The sequence below is a fragment of the Gopherus flavomarginatus genome, chromosome 1 (genome assembly GCF_025201925.1).
Source record: "Gopherus flavomarginatus isolate rGopFla2 chromosome 1, rGopFla2.mat.asm, whole genome shotgun sequence".
Lineage (NCBI taxonomy): Eukaryota > Metazoa > Chordata > Testudines > Testudinidae > Gopherus > Gopherus flavomarginatus.
In genome coordinates this window covers 316,817,324-316,834,276 of record NC_066617.1, presented here as the reverse complement: position 1 = coordinate 316,834,276, position 16,953 = coordinate 316,817,324, and the positions used below count along the sequence as shown (strand labels likewise).

The 16,953-nt window shown below is 45.6% G+C and overlaps 2 protein-coding genes across 2 annotated transcripts in view; one reads left to right on the top strand and one right to left on the bottom strand.

Moving 5' to 3' along the window:
* The window catches only part of LOC127049034 (phosphatidylinositol 3,4,5-trisphosphate 3-phosphatase TPTE2-like), a 49,865-nt gene extending 44,600 nt beyond the window's left edge, over positions 1-5,265 (bottom strand). Inside the window, exons 1-2 of the mRNA XM_050949273.1 lie at positions 4,949-5,265; positions 1,533-1,607 (exon numbers count right to left, since the gene is read on the bottom strand). Of these exons, the coding sequence (XP_050805230.1) occupies positions 1,533-1,585 (53 nt within the window). The 5' untranslated portion in view covers positions 1,586-1,607; positions 4,949-5,265. The remainder of the gene's footprint in view (positions 1-1,532; positions 1,608-4,948) is intronic.
* A 2,687-nt stretch (positions 5,266-7,952) lies between these two features.
* The window catches only part of LOC127049601 (fibrinogen-like protein 1), a 32,312-nt gene continuing 23,311 nt past the window's right edge, over positions 7,953-16,953 (top strand). The window contains exon 1 of the mRNA XM_050950626.1: positions 7,953-8,050. Coding sequence (XP_050806583.1) covers positions 8,025-8,050 — 26 coding nt within the window. The 5' untranslated portion in view covers positions 7,953-8,024. The remainder of the gene's footprint in view (positions 8,051-16,953) is intronic.

Genomic DNA, 16,953 nt, shown 5'->3' with positions numbered 1-16,953 from the left:
CGCCTCCTCCCCCAGAGGCTGCAGCACTTCCTGGAGCAGTGCAGGGACAGGGCAGGCACGCAGGGAACCTGCCACGGCCCCGGTGTGTGCCACTGCCACCTCGGATCCACTTTAGGTAAGCGGCACCAGGCCAGAGCTCAAACCTCTCCCGCCCCCCAACTCCCTTCCCTAAGCCCCCTGCCTGCACCTCACACCCCTCCTGCACCCCAGTGCCCTGCCCTGAGCCCCATCCTGCAGTCTGCACCCTTCCTGTACCTCAACCCCCTTCCCTGAGCCCCCTCATACACCCTGCACCCTGGCTTTGAGCCTCTTCCTACACACTGCACCACCCCCCTACACCCCGAATTCCCTCCTGCACCCCAATCCCCTGCCCCAGTCCTGCATACAATTTCCCCACTCAGATGTGGCCCTTGGCCCAAAAAGTTTGCCCACCCCTGGTATAGGGAGCCTAGGTGCCTAACTCAGCTTTGTGGATTGCAGTGCTGTTCTTGTCCTTTTCTAGGCACCTAAAAGTTGCAACAGTCAAGTCTTTGTGGATCCCATCCAAGCTTAATGCTTTGCTAAAGTCAGGGCTATAGTGCCACAGATACGCACAAGAGCATGTAATCTTGCCATGTCTTCACAAGTGAAGCAGAAGCAACCTTTTCATTGGTTCCACAATGGGCCTTGTTCTAGCCTAGAGCAATTTTTAAAAGTGCAAGTAGAACTGGCTGCTTCTGAAAAGCTGCCTTTCCAGTTTTGTTTGAACTCCATCAGGGATAGGAACATCTTTGGGAATGGAAGGGTAAGGAGCAAGACCATCTCCAACGTACTGAAGCATGGAAATTCAGAGTTAAGCTTGCTGCCCATCCTAATTTACTAGGCAGTAAATTAGAAATTCCAGATCAACTGCTATCATAGCTTTAGTAAATGGCATCAGTGTTACTGGATAAGAGTTTAGTCTTTCATGTACAATAGACTTAATTCCCCTCAAAGGAAGATGTAGTTAATTTCTCTGTAATTTTTTAGTTCAGTAGTCTGACAAATGCAAGAAAGCCATCAAGATGGAATAAGATCACCATGCCTGCCACAGACTAGATATACTATATCCTTCCCAACAGAATCTTAGTATACCTATATGAAGACCCTTCAGTTCTGATTCTTAAATGTTTCTTTATGTACTTATATACCACTTATAATATAGTCCTGCCATGAATACAGGGGACTGGACTAGATGACCTCTCGAAGTCCCTTCCAGTTCTGATTCTACATGTTATATAAAATTGGCAATTTTAAGTATGTTCTCCCTAAACTTGCCACTCTACTCCTCATGAAACACACACTTTGTATAGTAAAATTATATACTGTACATATAATGGCAGCAGCCTCCCTTTAAGTGCAGAGATTTCAACTAAAAACTCATTTCCACTTGGAAGTGCTTACATACTATATTGATGAGCATTAAGGAAATCCTAAAATGGACAGACAAGAGGTTATACACTGTACTTAAGTTCTGTAATTACTACTGGCTAGGTTTCTGATGGACTACTCACCCATCAGCTTCTGGCAGGTCTGACCCTTGTTCATATCTCACAGTTGTCGTCATTTTGCTCTTTCCAGTTCTGTTGCTCTTAAAGAGAATGCATCTAGAAAAAGGAAACAGGTTATTCCTTCAAAACATTTCACATTACTGTATTACTTGCACTAGCATCCATTATAGGAGTTTCACAGACAAGTTTAATCTAAACATTCAGAAAAATCTTCTACTTCATTCCTGAAGTTACATAGATTTATATCCCTAAGTCAGAAAGCACTAAGCATGAGTACTTCTACTGATGTGCTTAGAGAGTTAACCACATGCACAAGTACCTTGCAGAACTGGGGTCTAGTACAGCAGAATAAGGGTCAGCAACCTCTGGCATGCGGCTCGAGCCAGTTTGTTTACCTGCTGCATCCACAGGTAAGACCAATCATGGCTCCAGGCCAATGGGAGCAGCGGCGTGGGCCGAGGGATGTACTGGCCCCATTGGCCTGGAGCAGCGAACTGTGGCCAGTGGGAGTCGCAATCGGCCAAACCTACGGACATGGCAGGTAAACAAACTGGCCCAGCCCACCAGGGAATGGAAGTTTTTCTAACTCTGAAGTGTTTGTAACTGAACATTATGGTTCTTTGAAAAGTTCAAAAGTGAACATTGACTTTGAAACTTTACTATGCAGAAGAAAAATGAAACAAGCACAGGAACAATTTCCTTGCCTTGTCACCTAAAAAAAACTTCCTTTTAGTAGTTTACATTTAACACAGTACTGTAATGTATTTGCTTTTTTGGTTGTCTCTGTGCTGCCTGATTGTGTACTGTACTTTGGGTTCCAAATGAGATGTGGTTGACCAGTCAGTTCATAACTCTGATGTTTGTAACCAAGGTTCTGCTGTATACTAAAGTTAAGTAATTTTTAGAGCTTTCTATCAGGCTTGTATCTATCCCAAATGGCAGATGTTTTATCTATCTTCTCCTTTAAACCATATAATGCGTGGAAAAAAACAGTACAGACTTAAGTGTTTCTCATCTAAAAGTGACCCAGAAATCGTAAAAAATAAGTTCAAATACATTCCAGAAGCACCCAATTTATATTAGAATTTCTGGTTTACTCCTTAAATCCATCATGGACTACCCAAGTACAACTTAAACACGGTCTCTAGTTTTCTTATCATTAATGATGTTAATATCCATGAAGTGTGTAGCTTCTTCAGGGATGTTTAAAGCAATATTAAATTGAGCATTTGTATTTCAAGAGAATAGAGGTGTAGTTTCAAACTGGACCACTGAGGACTTCTGCCCATATCCATAAAGGGACTTAACCATTCTGATGCTGAGCATCATGGCCCCTAGCTTTTAGGTGCCGGGACGGATGACACCAATCACAGGAACAACACTGATCCACAAAGCCTGAGTTAGGCACTTAGTTTCCTATACAATGAATGGGGGGAGAGGTGGCAGAGACTGATCCACAAAGCTAGGTGGGGAGCCACCTAAACTAGCCAATGCAAGACACCAATGAGAGGGGCATGTGTTAAGCCACACCCCTCTCAGAGAGACAGGCGCCAGGGGAAGACACACATGCAGAGCCTGAAACAGCAACAGCAGGACACCTCCCTTATAATCTTGAGCCTAGTGCATAGGGGGACTCACCCACCATATGGGAGACCCCCCTGGTTAAGTTCCCTCTCCTCCTGAGGGGAAGGGATTAGACCAGGCACCTGCCACCTCTCAGGTGACTGCCCAAACTTCTGGGACACAGTCACTCATTTTCACTGGCCTAATGAAATATTGTTCAGTTACTTAATTACAGTGGAACAGCTTCAGCAGGAGAGCTAGTGAGGACCCCATATCAGAATCTCCCATAGTCTGGGTGAGTACCCTATGCACTAGGCCAAAAGTTAAAAAGGAAGGTCCTTCTCCTCCTCTTTCCTCCCACCACCAGCTGTTTTGTGTGAACTTCCTTGAGGGGGCTGATCTGGTAAGTGACCTCTGAGCACACCTACTAGATCAGGCCCTATACATGACTTAGAGGGCTGTACACCTACCTTCCCCAGTTCACAAATCGCTCAAGGATTCAGGCTGGACATCCAGATGCCTATCATTAGGCAGCAGCAGGCATGCTCAGGCAGGAGACAGGTGCCTAAAGCAAGACTGCAGTATACCTAGCCAGAGGTAAAAATATAAGCACCTACACAAGCAGCTGAGTGGGAGTTTTGTGGATCACAGTGGGGCCTAAAAATGGGTTAGGCTCCTAAGCACCTTCCTGGATTGCACCCTTTTGTCACTGACTTCAGACCACACAGCACACTTTTGGCAAATGAGAACAGATGGGGACAGGCAACCTAGTCTTGGAAGAAAAAGGAGTGAGATCCAGGAGTTAATGAGGGCATAGGAACACATGAAGATTAGTAGCTACTTAAACACACCTGGGGCACTTTCTCCCCCCCCCCCCCACCTTCATTGGGCAGACAGAGAAGCTCAATGCAAAAGGGGTGCAGAGCAAATCCAGGTTGGCAAGATCTCCGTATAGAAAGGAGAGTCCATTTTAGGAAGTTTAAGCAGCACCAGGCAACACTGCTAGGATGATTTTAGTCTGCTTGAACTACAGCTCTGTTTAGCTTCTTAAGCAAGTATGTGTGTCCTCTCAGCCCTCCCTTCCACTGACTGCAGTGCAATGTAGTCTCTTTCCTAGACTGTAATGGAAGATCATGACAGTTGGGTAGGCTAACAATGCTGTGTCTTTTACCTGACATTAGCAAGGGAGATGCAGTGTCAACATGAGAGATCCTAGCTGGCTCTTCCCTCATGCAAAGAGCATTCTGATTTGGTTGTCAGCCAGTGAGTCCGCCACATCAGCCATTTATTGAAGTGAGCTTTGTGTTACTTCACAGAACTGGCCCAACCAGGAGCCTAACGCTTGGGTAATGCATCAGCAGAAGCGCGGGGAAGTTAGGCACCCTGGAGGCTGCTTAGGGGTTACTTCTCCGTTCCTCCCACAGGAACGAGAGGGAAGATGTCAACGGAGATTTTAAATGATCAGTATATTCCCCGGATTCTCACTATACCAGGGGCCTACTCCATCCCGAGCAGGACTGAAAGGAGCCCCGAGGCTGCCCTGCACAGCTCCCGACCAGCCTGCAGCCCCAGAGCAGCTGTTTGTGTTTGTTACGCCACAGCTGTTTGCCTGGAACACTAGACAAGCCAAGAGAGCGGAGACTGGAAAAAGTGATGCGCGTTTCGCCACACACACAGATCCCGCGGCAGGCACATCTGCAGAGCTCTAATTCCCGCAGTGGCAGATTGAGTCAGGAACCACCCACGAGGAAATCGCTTTGATTTTCTCCATCAGGCGGCCTCACCCCTCCCCCCAATCCCGCTGGGTGCCAGGTGTAGGGGGCTCGAAGCCCCTCTCCCGCACATCTCCCCCTTACCTAAGCTCTGCACGCGGGGCTCTGCGCTGCTGGCTCCCGGGGTGACTCAGGCGAGAAACCCGACCCCCCACTCCCCCGCAGCCAGAGAGCTGGGAAGTCTCGTGACCGGCTCAAAGTTTAGCTCAGGCACAAGCTCCTCTCCGCGCTCTGCAGACTCAGCAGGGAGGGTTTGTTTTTAAACGTCCTACGCTTTATGTTAAAGAAAAAAAGTCCCTCGCTACAATAGTTCCCGTTCCAGCTCCCTTCGATGCAGCTCAGCAACAGCTGATTCCCGCTCCCGGCTTTATTGCATTACGGCGGGGAGCAGGCGGCGCTGATTGAACCTTGTGCTGCTGGGGGGAAGCCGCCCACTCCAGCTCCACACCTGTTTCGCATCAGCGCTGCTCACGCCGTGCCTGCTGCGGCTCAGCAAACTGCTGGCGGGTTTCAAGCCCAGGCAGGAGCTGAGCGGCCACTCGGGCAGTACTGAAGTCTCCTGTGAAGGGACTACCATGGCCACGTGGCAACAGGCAGGTCCCTCACCACTAATAGCAGAATAAGGAGTGGTTCGTGCATGGCATTTGTCATGCCTGGGTCTCAGAGTGCTTAATACAGTGCCAATGCCTGCGGAGTGTCCCTTCCCATCTTAATGTTGTCACTGTTTATTTATAACAACAATTCCAGGCTCTGGCAGGCCCCTGCTCCTACAAACATTCATGAAACCTTATTTACACAAGTAGCCCTCTGAAGTCTTTTCAATGTAAAGGCTCTTTTTGAAGGATTATAGCCACCTGGATAAAACTGTGTACAGGATATGCATAAACGTTAGCCGGTGAGGGCCTATGTTAAGGGCTAGCAATGGTAAGGGCCCGGAAATGCCAAGCCTGGAATAGGATGACCAGACAGCAAATGTGAAAAATCAGGAAAGGGGGCGAGGGATAATAGGAGTCTATATAAGAAAAAGACTCAAAAGTGGGACATCTGGTCACCCTAGCCTGGAAATCACTATTGCTTAAGGACCTGTTCCAGCTCCTGCTGACCTTAATGAGAGTGAACATGTCAGGAAAACTAAGCACATGGTTGCCTGCAGGATCTTGTCCTAAGTCTGTAATGATTGCAATAAATGCACACCTATCACATTCAGGCTGGGGCCTTCTTCTAAACTATTGGCTTATTATAGGATTAGTTAATTAATATGGCACAGCACTTTGAAAATATACAGTGCTCTATAAGGCCTCAGTCCTGTAATGTGATGTACGCAGGCAGACCCCTCCACCTGCATGAAGTCCTACTGAAGTCAGTGCGGCTTGTGGGCAGACAGGGGTCCACCCACATGCAGAACATTGCAAAATAGGGATCCACGTGCCAAGGATCTAGCTTCTTTTATGGTTCCTGTCACCTTGCCATCTAAGATGATTTTGGATCACTTTGGATGCATTATTACAAGTTATCATCTAAGCCCTTCGTTACTAATACATGTCAGTAAAAATGCTGTAATCTTCTCTCTAATTTGTTTCTGTAAATCTATGCACTGTATAAATCTGCTCTTTGGCCATCCGAGTGCACTTTATGTCCAGTTTGTGGTGTTTTTCTATATAGGCCTCGATCCTGCAAAGCCTTGTGTAGATACTTAGGGGTGGGCTACACTGAAAACTTACATTGACACAGCTATATGAGGGGTGTGAAAAATCTACACCCCGAGAGATGTAGCTATGCCGAGCTATCCCCTGGTGAGCTAAGAGGTGAAAACATTATCTAAAAGTGCTAGGTGACCTTACCGTCTCTTGGTGAGGAGGATTAACTACAGTGATGGAGGAACCCCACCTGTTGCTATAGCAAGTGTCTACACTGAAGTGCTACAGTGTGCTGCTATCATGTCTTAAGCGTAGCTATACCCTTAACTTTCTGTACTGTGAGTGTGAGTCATCCCATTGAAGCCAATGGGATGATTCTTAGTGTGTACATGGGACTGACTGCTCACAATATATAACACGTAGTGTGTAAAGTTAAGCACACACGTACATCTTTGCGGGCCTTGGGCTTTGATTGTAAACTCTGAGAGGCAATGTGTTTTGGGTTATTTAGTGCCTTCAACAGTACCAAGCACTATGTCACCATTTAAGATTAAGATTAATTAACAATATTCTAATTTGAGTAGTTCAATATTTACCTCCTAGTCAAGAAAAACAGCTACTCTTTTGATGATGTAAGGCCTTATCTACATGGGAAAGCTTTACCAGTTATACTGGTAAAAACTCCCATGTGGACACTCTTGCCCCAGTATAGGAGTGCTTTTTTTCAGTTTATCTTAAATCCCTTCCCAAGTAACATAAAATAAACGCCCAAAAAGGGCAATCTTATACCGGAATAGGAGTGGTCACAGGGGTCTTATACAAGTATAACTATATTGGTTTAAATTCACATCTTAGATTATACTGGAAAACATATTTGTGTAGACAAAGCCTTAGCATTTTTAGTCAGATGGGCTTGGGTGATTAGCTTTGTTAATTTGTCACTGCTTATTTTAGTTGGTACCTTTCATTAAAAGAACACCGTTGATTATATTTTTGTAGATTTTTTTTTCACAGACTATAAGGGTGTCTGGCTCAGATCCCCAAAGGTATTTAGGGATCTGGGCCTCTGACACTTGAAACATTTTCTCTACTGATTCAGCCCTTTTCCACTGGGCAACTTCTGCCTAATTTTTAGAGGGAGACTTTCAAAGAGGGAGTTTGGCATCCAATTGTCATTTGAAAATGTCTTTATTACAAAGAGAGCTGAAATTAGCAACACTGTGTGGGTTTTTTCCACAACTGTAACTTTTGCAGTGATTTATCATTTAAAAATAGCCTGCCTTTTGTGTCTCAACATCACTCATCATTTCAGCACAACTCCCAAAGCAGTGTTCACTGCAGCTGCATGGCCCAGCAGAGGGAGCTCACAGTGTGCTTTAGTAAGTCCTGTCCAAGAGGTGGTCACCCTGTTTGAGTTTGTTTGTTTAGTTGTAAATTTCTCAGTGATGAAATGGCAGGAATCATTGTTTTCTAAAAACGAAACAAAGCCCCTTTGATGAATACTCAGAATTTGGAGCACTTTTATGCATGGAACTGAAACAAATGGAAGGTAAGGTATATTTTACACCTGTAACCCGTAATGATATCTTTTAAAATGTGTGTTTTCCCCCTTTCTCGACAGTTTTCCTTTTGCTTAGTCCTAGTAAATGATCTTCATATGAAAACTGGCTCTCTGCATTATAGTTACTATATTGATACCTGATAACATAAATTCCTTAAACTTTTCACAAATTCCAGTACTAAACAAACAACAAAACCTTGATTCTGTTGGGTTTCATTTGGTTTGATACACTGGATTAGGATTGTTGCCGCCACAAGTTAAAGCAGAGAGGTTCCTATGAGGCTGAAGAGGGGAGGGAAACCGACCAAGTCCGGGCTAAGTGTAATGAACATATGGAATACGCCACAATTAAGATCAGTAAGTAGTAAATTGTAACTTATGTAAAGTCAATAAAACAAATGAATTAAATAAATGTGTTGAAGAAACAGCAGGACATTTCTGGAAACTAACAAGATGATGATGAGAACATGAGGAGGAGCTTTTACATTTACCCTTTTGGTGATAAACATTTTTACCTGTGCTAGTTTTTTGTTTTTTTCTAAGGGCTTGATCCTACAGTCCTCGTGGAAACACAATATGGATTCATTTCAGCTGGGACTTATGTGTGTGGAATGTATTTAGGATCAGAAGGAAACTATTTAGAGGAGAGTGTGTGAATGCAGTAGCTTGATTTCCCCTGTTCTGTATTTCTTGTGTAACAAAATAGGAGTGTGATGTTTTGAGATGCATGGCTCAGTTGAGATGCTGACTTTTCCCAACAATCGTTGTGCTCAGAAATACAAGTAGCAAGAGCGAGGGGACAACTTGAAAGGCCTTTGGGTCTGATTCTCTGTTGCCCTTTTGTCATAAACAGATAGCTAAGGGTTAATGTCTCTTTCACCTGAAGCACCTGACCAGAGGACCAATCAGGAAACCGGATTTTTTCAACTTTGGGTGGAGGGAATTGAGTGTCTTAAGTCTTTGTCTGTCTGCCTGCTTTCTCTGAGCTTTGGAGAAGTAGTTCTACTTTCTAATTTTCTGTTTCTAAGTGTAAGGACAAAGAGATCAGATAGTAAGTTCTATGGTTTCTTTTCTTTGGTATTTGCATGAATATAAGTGCTGGAGTGCTTTGATTTGTCTTCTTTTTGAATAAGGCTGTTTATTCAATATTCTTTTAAGCAATTAACCCTGTGTTGTATCATCTTAATACAGAGAGCACATTTGTATGTATTTTTCTTTCTTTTTATATAAAGCTTTCTTTTAAGACCTGTTGAAGTTTTCTTTACTTCAGGGAAATTGAGTCTGTACTCACCAGGGAATTGGTGGGAGGAAGAAATCGGGGAGATCTGTGTGTTGGATTGCTAGCCTAATTTTGCATTCCCTCTGGGGGAATAGGAAAGTACTTTTTGTTTCCAGGATTGGGAACAGAGAGGGGGGAGTCTCTGTGTAGTTTCACAGAGCTTGTGTCTGTGTATCTCTCCAGGAGCACCTGGAGGGGGGAAGGGGAAAAGGATTATTTCCCTTTGTTGTGAGACTCAAGGGATTTGGGTCTTGGGGTCCCCAGGGAAGGTTTTTCAGGGGGACCAGAGTGCCCCAAAACACTCTAATTTTTTGGGTGGTGGCAGCAGGTACCAGGTCCAAGCTGGTAACTAAGCTTGGAGGTTTTCATACTAACCCCCATATTTTGGACGCTAAGGTCCAAATCTGGGACTAAGGTTATGATATGGTGTAGCAGTGGTGGGATATAGACAGAATCAAGAAGCCAGTAGGAATATTATATTTTTCTTTTCTCTGCTAAGGGCTTTTTAGCAGAGAGAGAAACAGTTGGTTTTAAAAGGGAACCAGAGAGAATTTTTTTTTTCTGCTCTCTCTGGCAGTTTGTGGCTTGCATAATAAGCAAGAAGCCATTACCAAACTGTTAAGGGTCTTTTGTCATGCAATAGCCCTCCCATTAGGAGGCAAGTACCAGCACTTATATGCATGCAAATAAAGTGGTTTTTCTGGTTTCCTTTCATTGAACATTAGCTAGAGAGAGAAAAGGAAAAAAGCACTGTTGCTAGGCAGACTTCAGGAGGCAACAGAACCTGCAGTTCAGAAGATAAACACCGGAGGGCACCCCAACACAAGAAAACAGGAACCATGACTTCTAAGGCAAAAATTGAGGCCGAAGAACAAATCAAAAAAGCTGAACACAGGCGACAGATGGAGATGAAAGAAAAGGAAGAAAGCATGAAACTGGCAGCCTTCCAAAGAGAACAGGCAGCCCAAGAGGCAGCACACAAAAGAAAACTAGAAGAAGAAGAGTTGGCCTACCAAAGGAAACAAGCAGAAGAAGAGGCGGCCCACCGCCGAGACATGGAAAAACACCAAAAAGAAATGGAAAAAACAACAAAAAGAGAATGAAGAGAAGGAAAAACAGAGAAAACATGAACTGGAGATGGCAAAAGCTGGGTTGCATGTGCCAGCCAACCCTAACAACCCGGCGCCAAATATTGCTCCACAGCACAGGAAATTTCCCACCTACAAGGCAGGTGATGACACCGAGGCCTTCTTGGAAAATTTTGAAAGACCCTGTCTTGGGTACAACATCCCCGAAGACCAGTACATGGTAGAATTGAGGTCACAGCTCAGTGGACCTTTAGCAGAGGTGGCAGCTGAAATGCCTAAGCTGCAAATGAATGACTATAAACTTTTTCAAACCAAGGCCAGATACCGAATGGGGATAACCCCAGATCATGCCCGTCGGCGCTTCAGAACCCAAAAGTGGAAACCAGAGGTGTCATTTCCCAAACACGCCTACTACATTGCAAAAAACTATGAGGCCTGGATAACAGGAAACAACATTAAAACCTTGGAAGAACTAAACCTCCTCATACAAATGGAGCAGTTCTTGGATGGTGTTCCTGAAGACATCACACGGTACATACAAGATGGAAATCCCAAAGATATCGCTGAGGCGGGGGAGATTGGAGCCAAATGGATGGAACTGGCAGAAAGCAAGAAAGCTACTGTCAAGGGGAACGATTACCCCAGGGGGCACACAGACCATAAACCCTACAACCGAGGACAGCCAAAGACCCCACATACCACCCAAGTAAAGCCACAGATACCCTACCCTTCAACCTCACCAGTCTCCAGTAACTCACCTCGGCCCAGTGACCCATCAGATGGAAGATGCTTTAAGTGTAATGAACTGGGACATATCAAGGCCAACTGTCCCAAGAACACCATGCGAGTGCAATTCTTTACACCACCATCACACCAAAGATCCCCAGGCCCGGATGCCTCTCAAATACCCTTGGAGCGAAGGGAAAATTTGAGAGTGGGTGGAAAGAAGGTTACTGCGTGGAGAGACACGGGGCACAAGTGTCAGCTATCCACCAATCCTTCGTTGACCCCAAATTCATCAACCCAAAGGCCAAAGTTACAATTTACCCCTTCATGTCACAAGCTGTAGACTTGCCTACAGCTCAACTGCCTGTCCAGTACAAAGGCTGGTCAGGAATGTGGACTTTTGCAGTCTATGACAATTATCCTATCCCCATGCTACTGGGGGAAGACTTGGCCAACCAGGTGAGGCGGGCCAAGAGAGTGGGAATGGTTACACGTAGCCAAACCAGGCAAGCTTCCAGACCCATTCCTGTTCCTGAGCCGTCCACAGAGGCCCCGTCTGTGTTACCAGAGACCCAGACAGAGGTAGTGGACCCGGATTCCATGCCAACCACTGAAACAGCCACAGCACCTCCAGTCCCAGGCCCGGAACTGGAACAGCAACCAGCACCAGCAAGTGCAACCCCATCTTCAAACTCAACGCCAGAGGGCACCAGCGAGCCAAAACTGGCAGAAGCAACAGACAGCCATACCCAAAAGGCTCAGCCAGAGCCTGAAATACCCTCAGGTGCACCAGCGGAGAGCGGTTCACCAGCAACGGAAACAACCCCATCACCTACATCGCTTCCAGAGGGACCAAGCCCAAGTCCACAGTCTGAGGAAGAACTGGTGACCCCAGCCTCAAGGGAACAGTTCCAGACTGAGCAGGAAGCAGATGACAGCCTTCAGAAAGCGTGGGCGGCGGCACGGAGCACCCCACCGCCTCTCAGCTCTTCTAATCGATCCCGGTTTGTTATAGACCAAGGACTTTTATACAAGGAAATTCTTTCTGGTGGACACCGGGAAGAATGGCAGCCGCAAAAACAGTTGGTGGTTCCAACTAAGTACCGGGGGAAGCTCTTAAGCTTAGCCCATGATCATCCCAGTGGGCATGCTGGGGTGAACAGAACCAAGGACCGGTTGGGGAAGTCCTTCCACTGGGAGGGGATGGGCAAGGACGTTGCCAAGTATGTCCGGTCTTGTGAGGTATGCCAAAGAGTGGGTAAGCCTCAAGACCAGGTCAAGGCCCCTCTCCAGCCACTCCCCATAATTGAGGTCCCATTTCAGCGAGTAGCTGTGGATATTCTGGGCCCTCTCCCAAAAAAGACGCCCAGAGGAAAGCAGTACGTACTGACTTTAGTGGACTTTGCTACCCGATGGCCGGAAGCAGTAGCTCTAGGTAACACCCGGGCTAACACTGTGTGCCTGGCCTTAACAGACATCTTTGCCAGGGTAGGTTGGCCCTCCGACATCCTTACAGATTCAGGGTCTAATTTCCTGGCAGGGACCATGGAAAAACTGTGGGAAACTCATGGGGTGAATCACTTGGTTGCCACCCCGTACCACCATCAAACCAATGGCCTGGTGGAAAGGTTCAATGGAACTTTGGGGGCCATGATATGAAAATTCATCAACGAATTCTCCAATAATTGGGACCTAGTGTTGCAGCAGTTGCTGTTTGCCTACAGGGCTGTACCACATCCCAGTTTAGGGTTTTCACCGTTTGAACTTGTGTATGGTCACGAGATTAAGGGGCCATTACAGTTGGTGAAGCAGCAATGGGAGGGGTTTACGCCTTCTCCAGGAACTAACATTCTGGACTTTGTAAGCAACCTACAAAGCACCCTCCGACACTCTTTAGCCCTTGCTAGAGAGAACCTAAAGGATGCTCAAGAAGAGCAAAAGGCCTGGTATGACAGACATGCCAGAGAACGTTCCTTCAAGGTAGGAGACCAGGTTATGGTCTTGAAGGCGCAACAGGCCCATAAAATGGAAGCATCATGGGAAGGGCCATTCACGGTCCAAGAGCGCCTGGGAGCTGTAAACTACCTCATAGCATTCCCCAATTCCTCACTAAAGCCTAAAGTGTACCATGTTAATTCTCTCAAGCCTTTCTATTCCAGAGACTTACAGGTTTGTCAGTTTACAGTCCAGGGAGAGGATGCTGAGTGGCCTGACGGTGTCTTCTACGATGGGAAAAAAGACGGTGGCGTGGAAGAGGTGAACCTCTCAACCACCCTGGAACGTCTGCAGCGGCAACAAATCAAGGAGCTGTGCACTAGCTTCGCCCCATTGTTCTCAGCCACCCCAGGACGGACTGAACGGGCATACCACTCCATTGATACAGGTAATGCTCACCCAATCAGAACCCCACCCTACCGAGTGTCTCCTCATGCCCAAGCTGCTATAGAACGGGAGATCCAGAACATGCTACAGATGGGTATAATCCGTTCATCTACCAGTGCATGGGCATCTCCAGTGGTTCTGGTACCCAAACCAGATGGGGAAATACGCTTTTGCGTGGACTACCGTAAGCTAAATGCTGTAACTCGTCCGGACAACTATCCAATGCCACGTACCGATGAGCTATTGGAAAAGTTGGGACGTGCCCAGTTCATCTCTACAATAGACTTAACCAAGGGGTACTGGCAAGTACCGCTTGATGAACCTGCCAAGGAGAGGTCAGCATTCGTCACCCATGCGGGGGTGTATGAATTCAATGTCCTTCCTTTCGGCCTTCGAAATGCACCCGCCACCTTCCAGAGGCTGGTAGATGGTCTACTAGCTGGACTGGGAGAATTTGCAGTTGCCTACCTCGATGATGTGGCCATTTTTTCAGACTCCTGGCCCGAACACCTACTACACCTGGAAAAGGTCTTTGAGCGCATCAGGCAGGCAGGACTAACTGTTAAGGCCAAAAAGTGTCAAATAGGCCAAAACAGAGTGACTTACCTGGGGCACCAGGTGGGTCGAGGAACCATAAACCCCCTACAGGCCAAGGTGGATGCTATCCAAAAGTGGCCTGTCCCAAAGTCAAAGAAGCAGGTCCAATCCTTCTTAGGCTTGGCCGGATACTACAGGCGATTTGTACCACACTACAGCCAAATCGCTGCCCCACTGACCGACCTGACCAAAAAGACCCAGCCAAATGCAGTTAAGTGGACTGATGAGTGTCAAAAGGCCTTTACCCAGCTTAAGGCGATGCTCATGTCTGACCCTGTGCTCAGGGCCCCGGACTTTGACAAGCCATTCCTAGTAACCACAGATGCATCTGAGCGTGGTATAGGAGCAGTGCTCATGCAGGAAGCAACAGATCACAACTTCCATCCTGTCGTGTTTCTCAGTAAGAAACTGTCTGAGAGGGAAAGTCACTGGTCAGTCAGTGAAAAGGAATGCTATGCCATTGTGTACGCCCTGGAAAAGCTACGCCCATATGTTTGGGGACGGCGGTTCCAACTACAAACTGACCATGCTGCACTAAAGTGGCTTCATACTGCCAAGGGGAACAACAAGAAACTTCTTCGTTGGAGTTTAGCTCTCCAAGATTTTGATTTTGAAATTCAACACATCACAGGAGCTTCTAACAAAGTAGCTGATGCACTCTCCCGTGAGAGTTTCCCAGAATTCAGTAGTTAAAAAGTGTTCTTAAAATGTAGAAGTCTGTTAGTTATATACTTAGGAGTATATGTAAAGGTGTATGTGTTGTATTAATCTGTTTATTTTCAAGTTCTAGAAGGAAATCGCCGCCAGTGAGCTTCCCCACTGTCTGCAATTTGGGGGGCGTGTCATAAACAGATAGCTAAGGGTTAATGTCTCTTTCACCTGAAGCACCTGACCAGAGGACCAATCAGGAAACCGGATTTTTTCAACTTTGGGTGGAGGGAATTGAGTGTCTAAGTCTTTGTCTGTCTGCCTGCTTTCTCTGAGCTTTGGAGAAGTAGTTCTACTTTCTAATTTTCTGTTTCTAAGTGTAAGGACAAAGAGATCAGATAGTAAGTTCTATGGTTTCTTTTCTTTGGTATTTGCATGAATATAAGTGCTGGAGTGCTTTGATTTGTCTTCTTTTTGAATAAGGCTGTTTATTCAATATTCTTTTAAGCAATTTACCCTGTGTTGTATCATCTTAATACAGAGAGCACATTTGTATGTATTTTTCTTTCTTTTTATATAAAGCTTTCTTTTAAGACCTGTTGAAGTTTTCTTTACTTCAGGGAAATTGAGTCTGTACTCACCAGGGAATTGGTGGGAGGAAGAAATCGGGGAGATCTGTGTGTTGGATTGCTAGCCTAATTTTGCATTCCCTCTGGGGGAATAGGAAAGTACTTTTTGTTTCCAGGATTGGGAACAGAGAGGGGGGAGTCTCTGTGTAGTTTCACAGAGCTTGTGTCTGTGTATCTCTCCAGGAGCACCTGGAGGGGGGAAGGGGAAAAGGATTATTTCCCTTTGTTGTGAGACTCAAGGGATTTGGGTCTTGGGGTCCCCAGGGAAGGTTTTTCAGGGGGACCAGAGTGCCCCAAAACACTCTAATTTTTTGGGTGGTGGCAGCAGGTACCAGGTCCAAGCTGGTAACTAAGCTTGGAGGTTTTCATACTAACCCCCATATTTTGGACGCTAAGGTCCAAATCTGGGACTAAGGTTATGATACCTTTACACCAGTTCTGCGGGCATAAAGGAGCTATAAACCAGCCAGATATGCTTCCTACATAATAGAAGTGGACTTGAACCAAATTCTGAGATCAGAACATCTCTGACTTTTCATTGTTCAAAATATGTATCCAGGACTGACTTTTGTGGGTTGAGCCTAATTCTAATTATTAGTACTTTTATTATTACTAATTGTACAGCACTGTCTCTGCTTTACCAGTGTTGCCAGCTTTCATGGTTCATCATGAAACTCAAGAGCCTTGGTGTATTTTCTTAAAGCTCCAGCTCCTGGAGGCAAGTGATTATATTAGAATCTTAGCTTTCATTTTTTTAGTACGTATCTAATTTTCACATTTGTGGAGGAAGGCTTAAAACCATGACCCCAATGTATCCTAAAGGGTCAGAAAGTTGAGGGCAAATAAATAGAACCATAAATGTTTAGTTTTGAGGGTTCTAAATGAGATTTTTATGCTGATCTTATTATTTGTGGAGGTCCAGTTTCTCCTGAGGTTGGCAGTACTGCTTACAGCCATTTAAAAAGACATGAGTCTAGTTCTGAACTCAAAGCCATTTTCAGCAGTGTGAATTGACAGTGGTCCATTACTAAACAGAAATGATCATGCAGAAAAGGCAGAAGCGTTCAAGAAATATTTCTGTTCTGTACTTGGGAAAAGTGGGATGATGTATTCATATTATATGATGATGATGGTAAAATACCTTCCACAGGCATAGTTTCACTTCTGTATTTGGGAAGGCAGTTCCAATCAGCTCAATGGAACCATGAGGGAGGAGGGGCAAATTCCGCACCTGCCTGAGGCTTGCAATTTGGGGAGACAGTGACTCCGATTCCCCTGATTTACACTCATGATTCCAACAGTAACTCAGGAGAATGTTAAAAAACAGCTGCTAATGTTCTGCATTTTAAAATCAGCAGGTCAGGATAATTTGTATCTGAGAGTTTTAAAAGAACTGGCCAAGGACCTCACTGTATCATTATTGTTAATTTTCAATGTTTTGAAACAGTGGGAAAGTTCCACAGGACTGGAAGAAAGCTAATGTTGTGCCAGTATATAAAAAGGGTAAATGGGATGACCCAGGTAATTATAGGCATGTCAGTC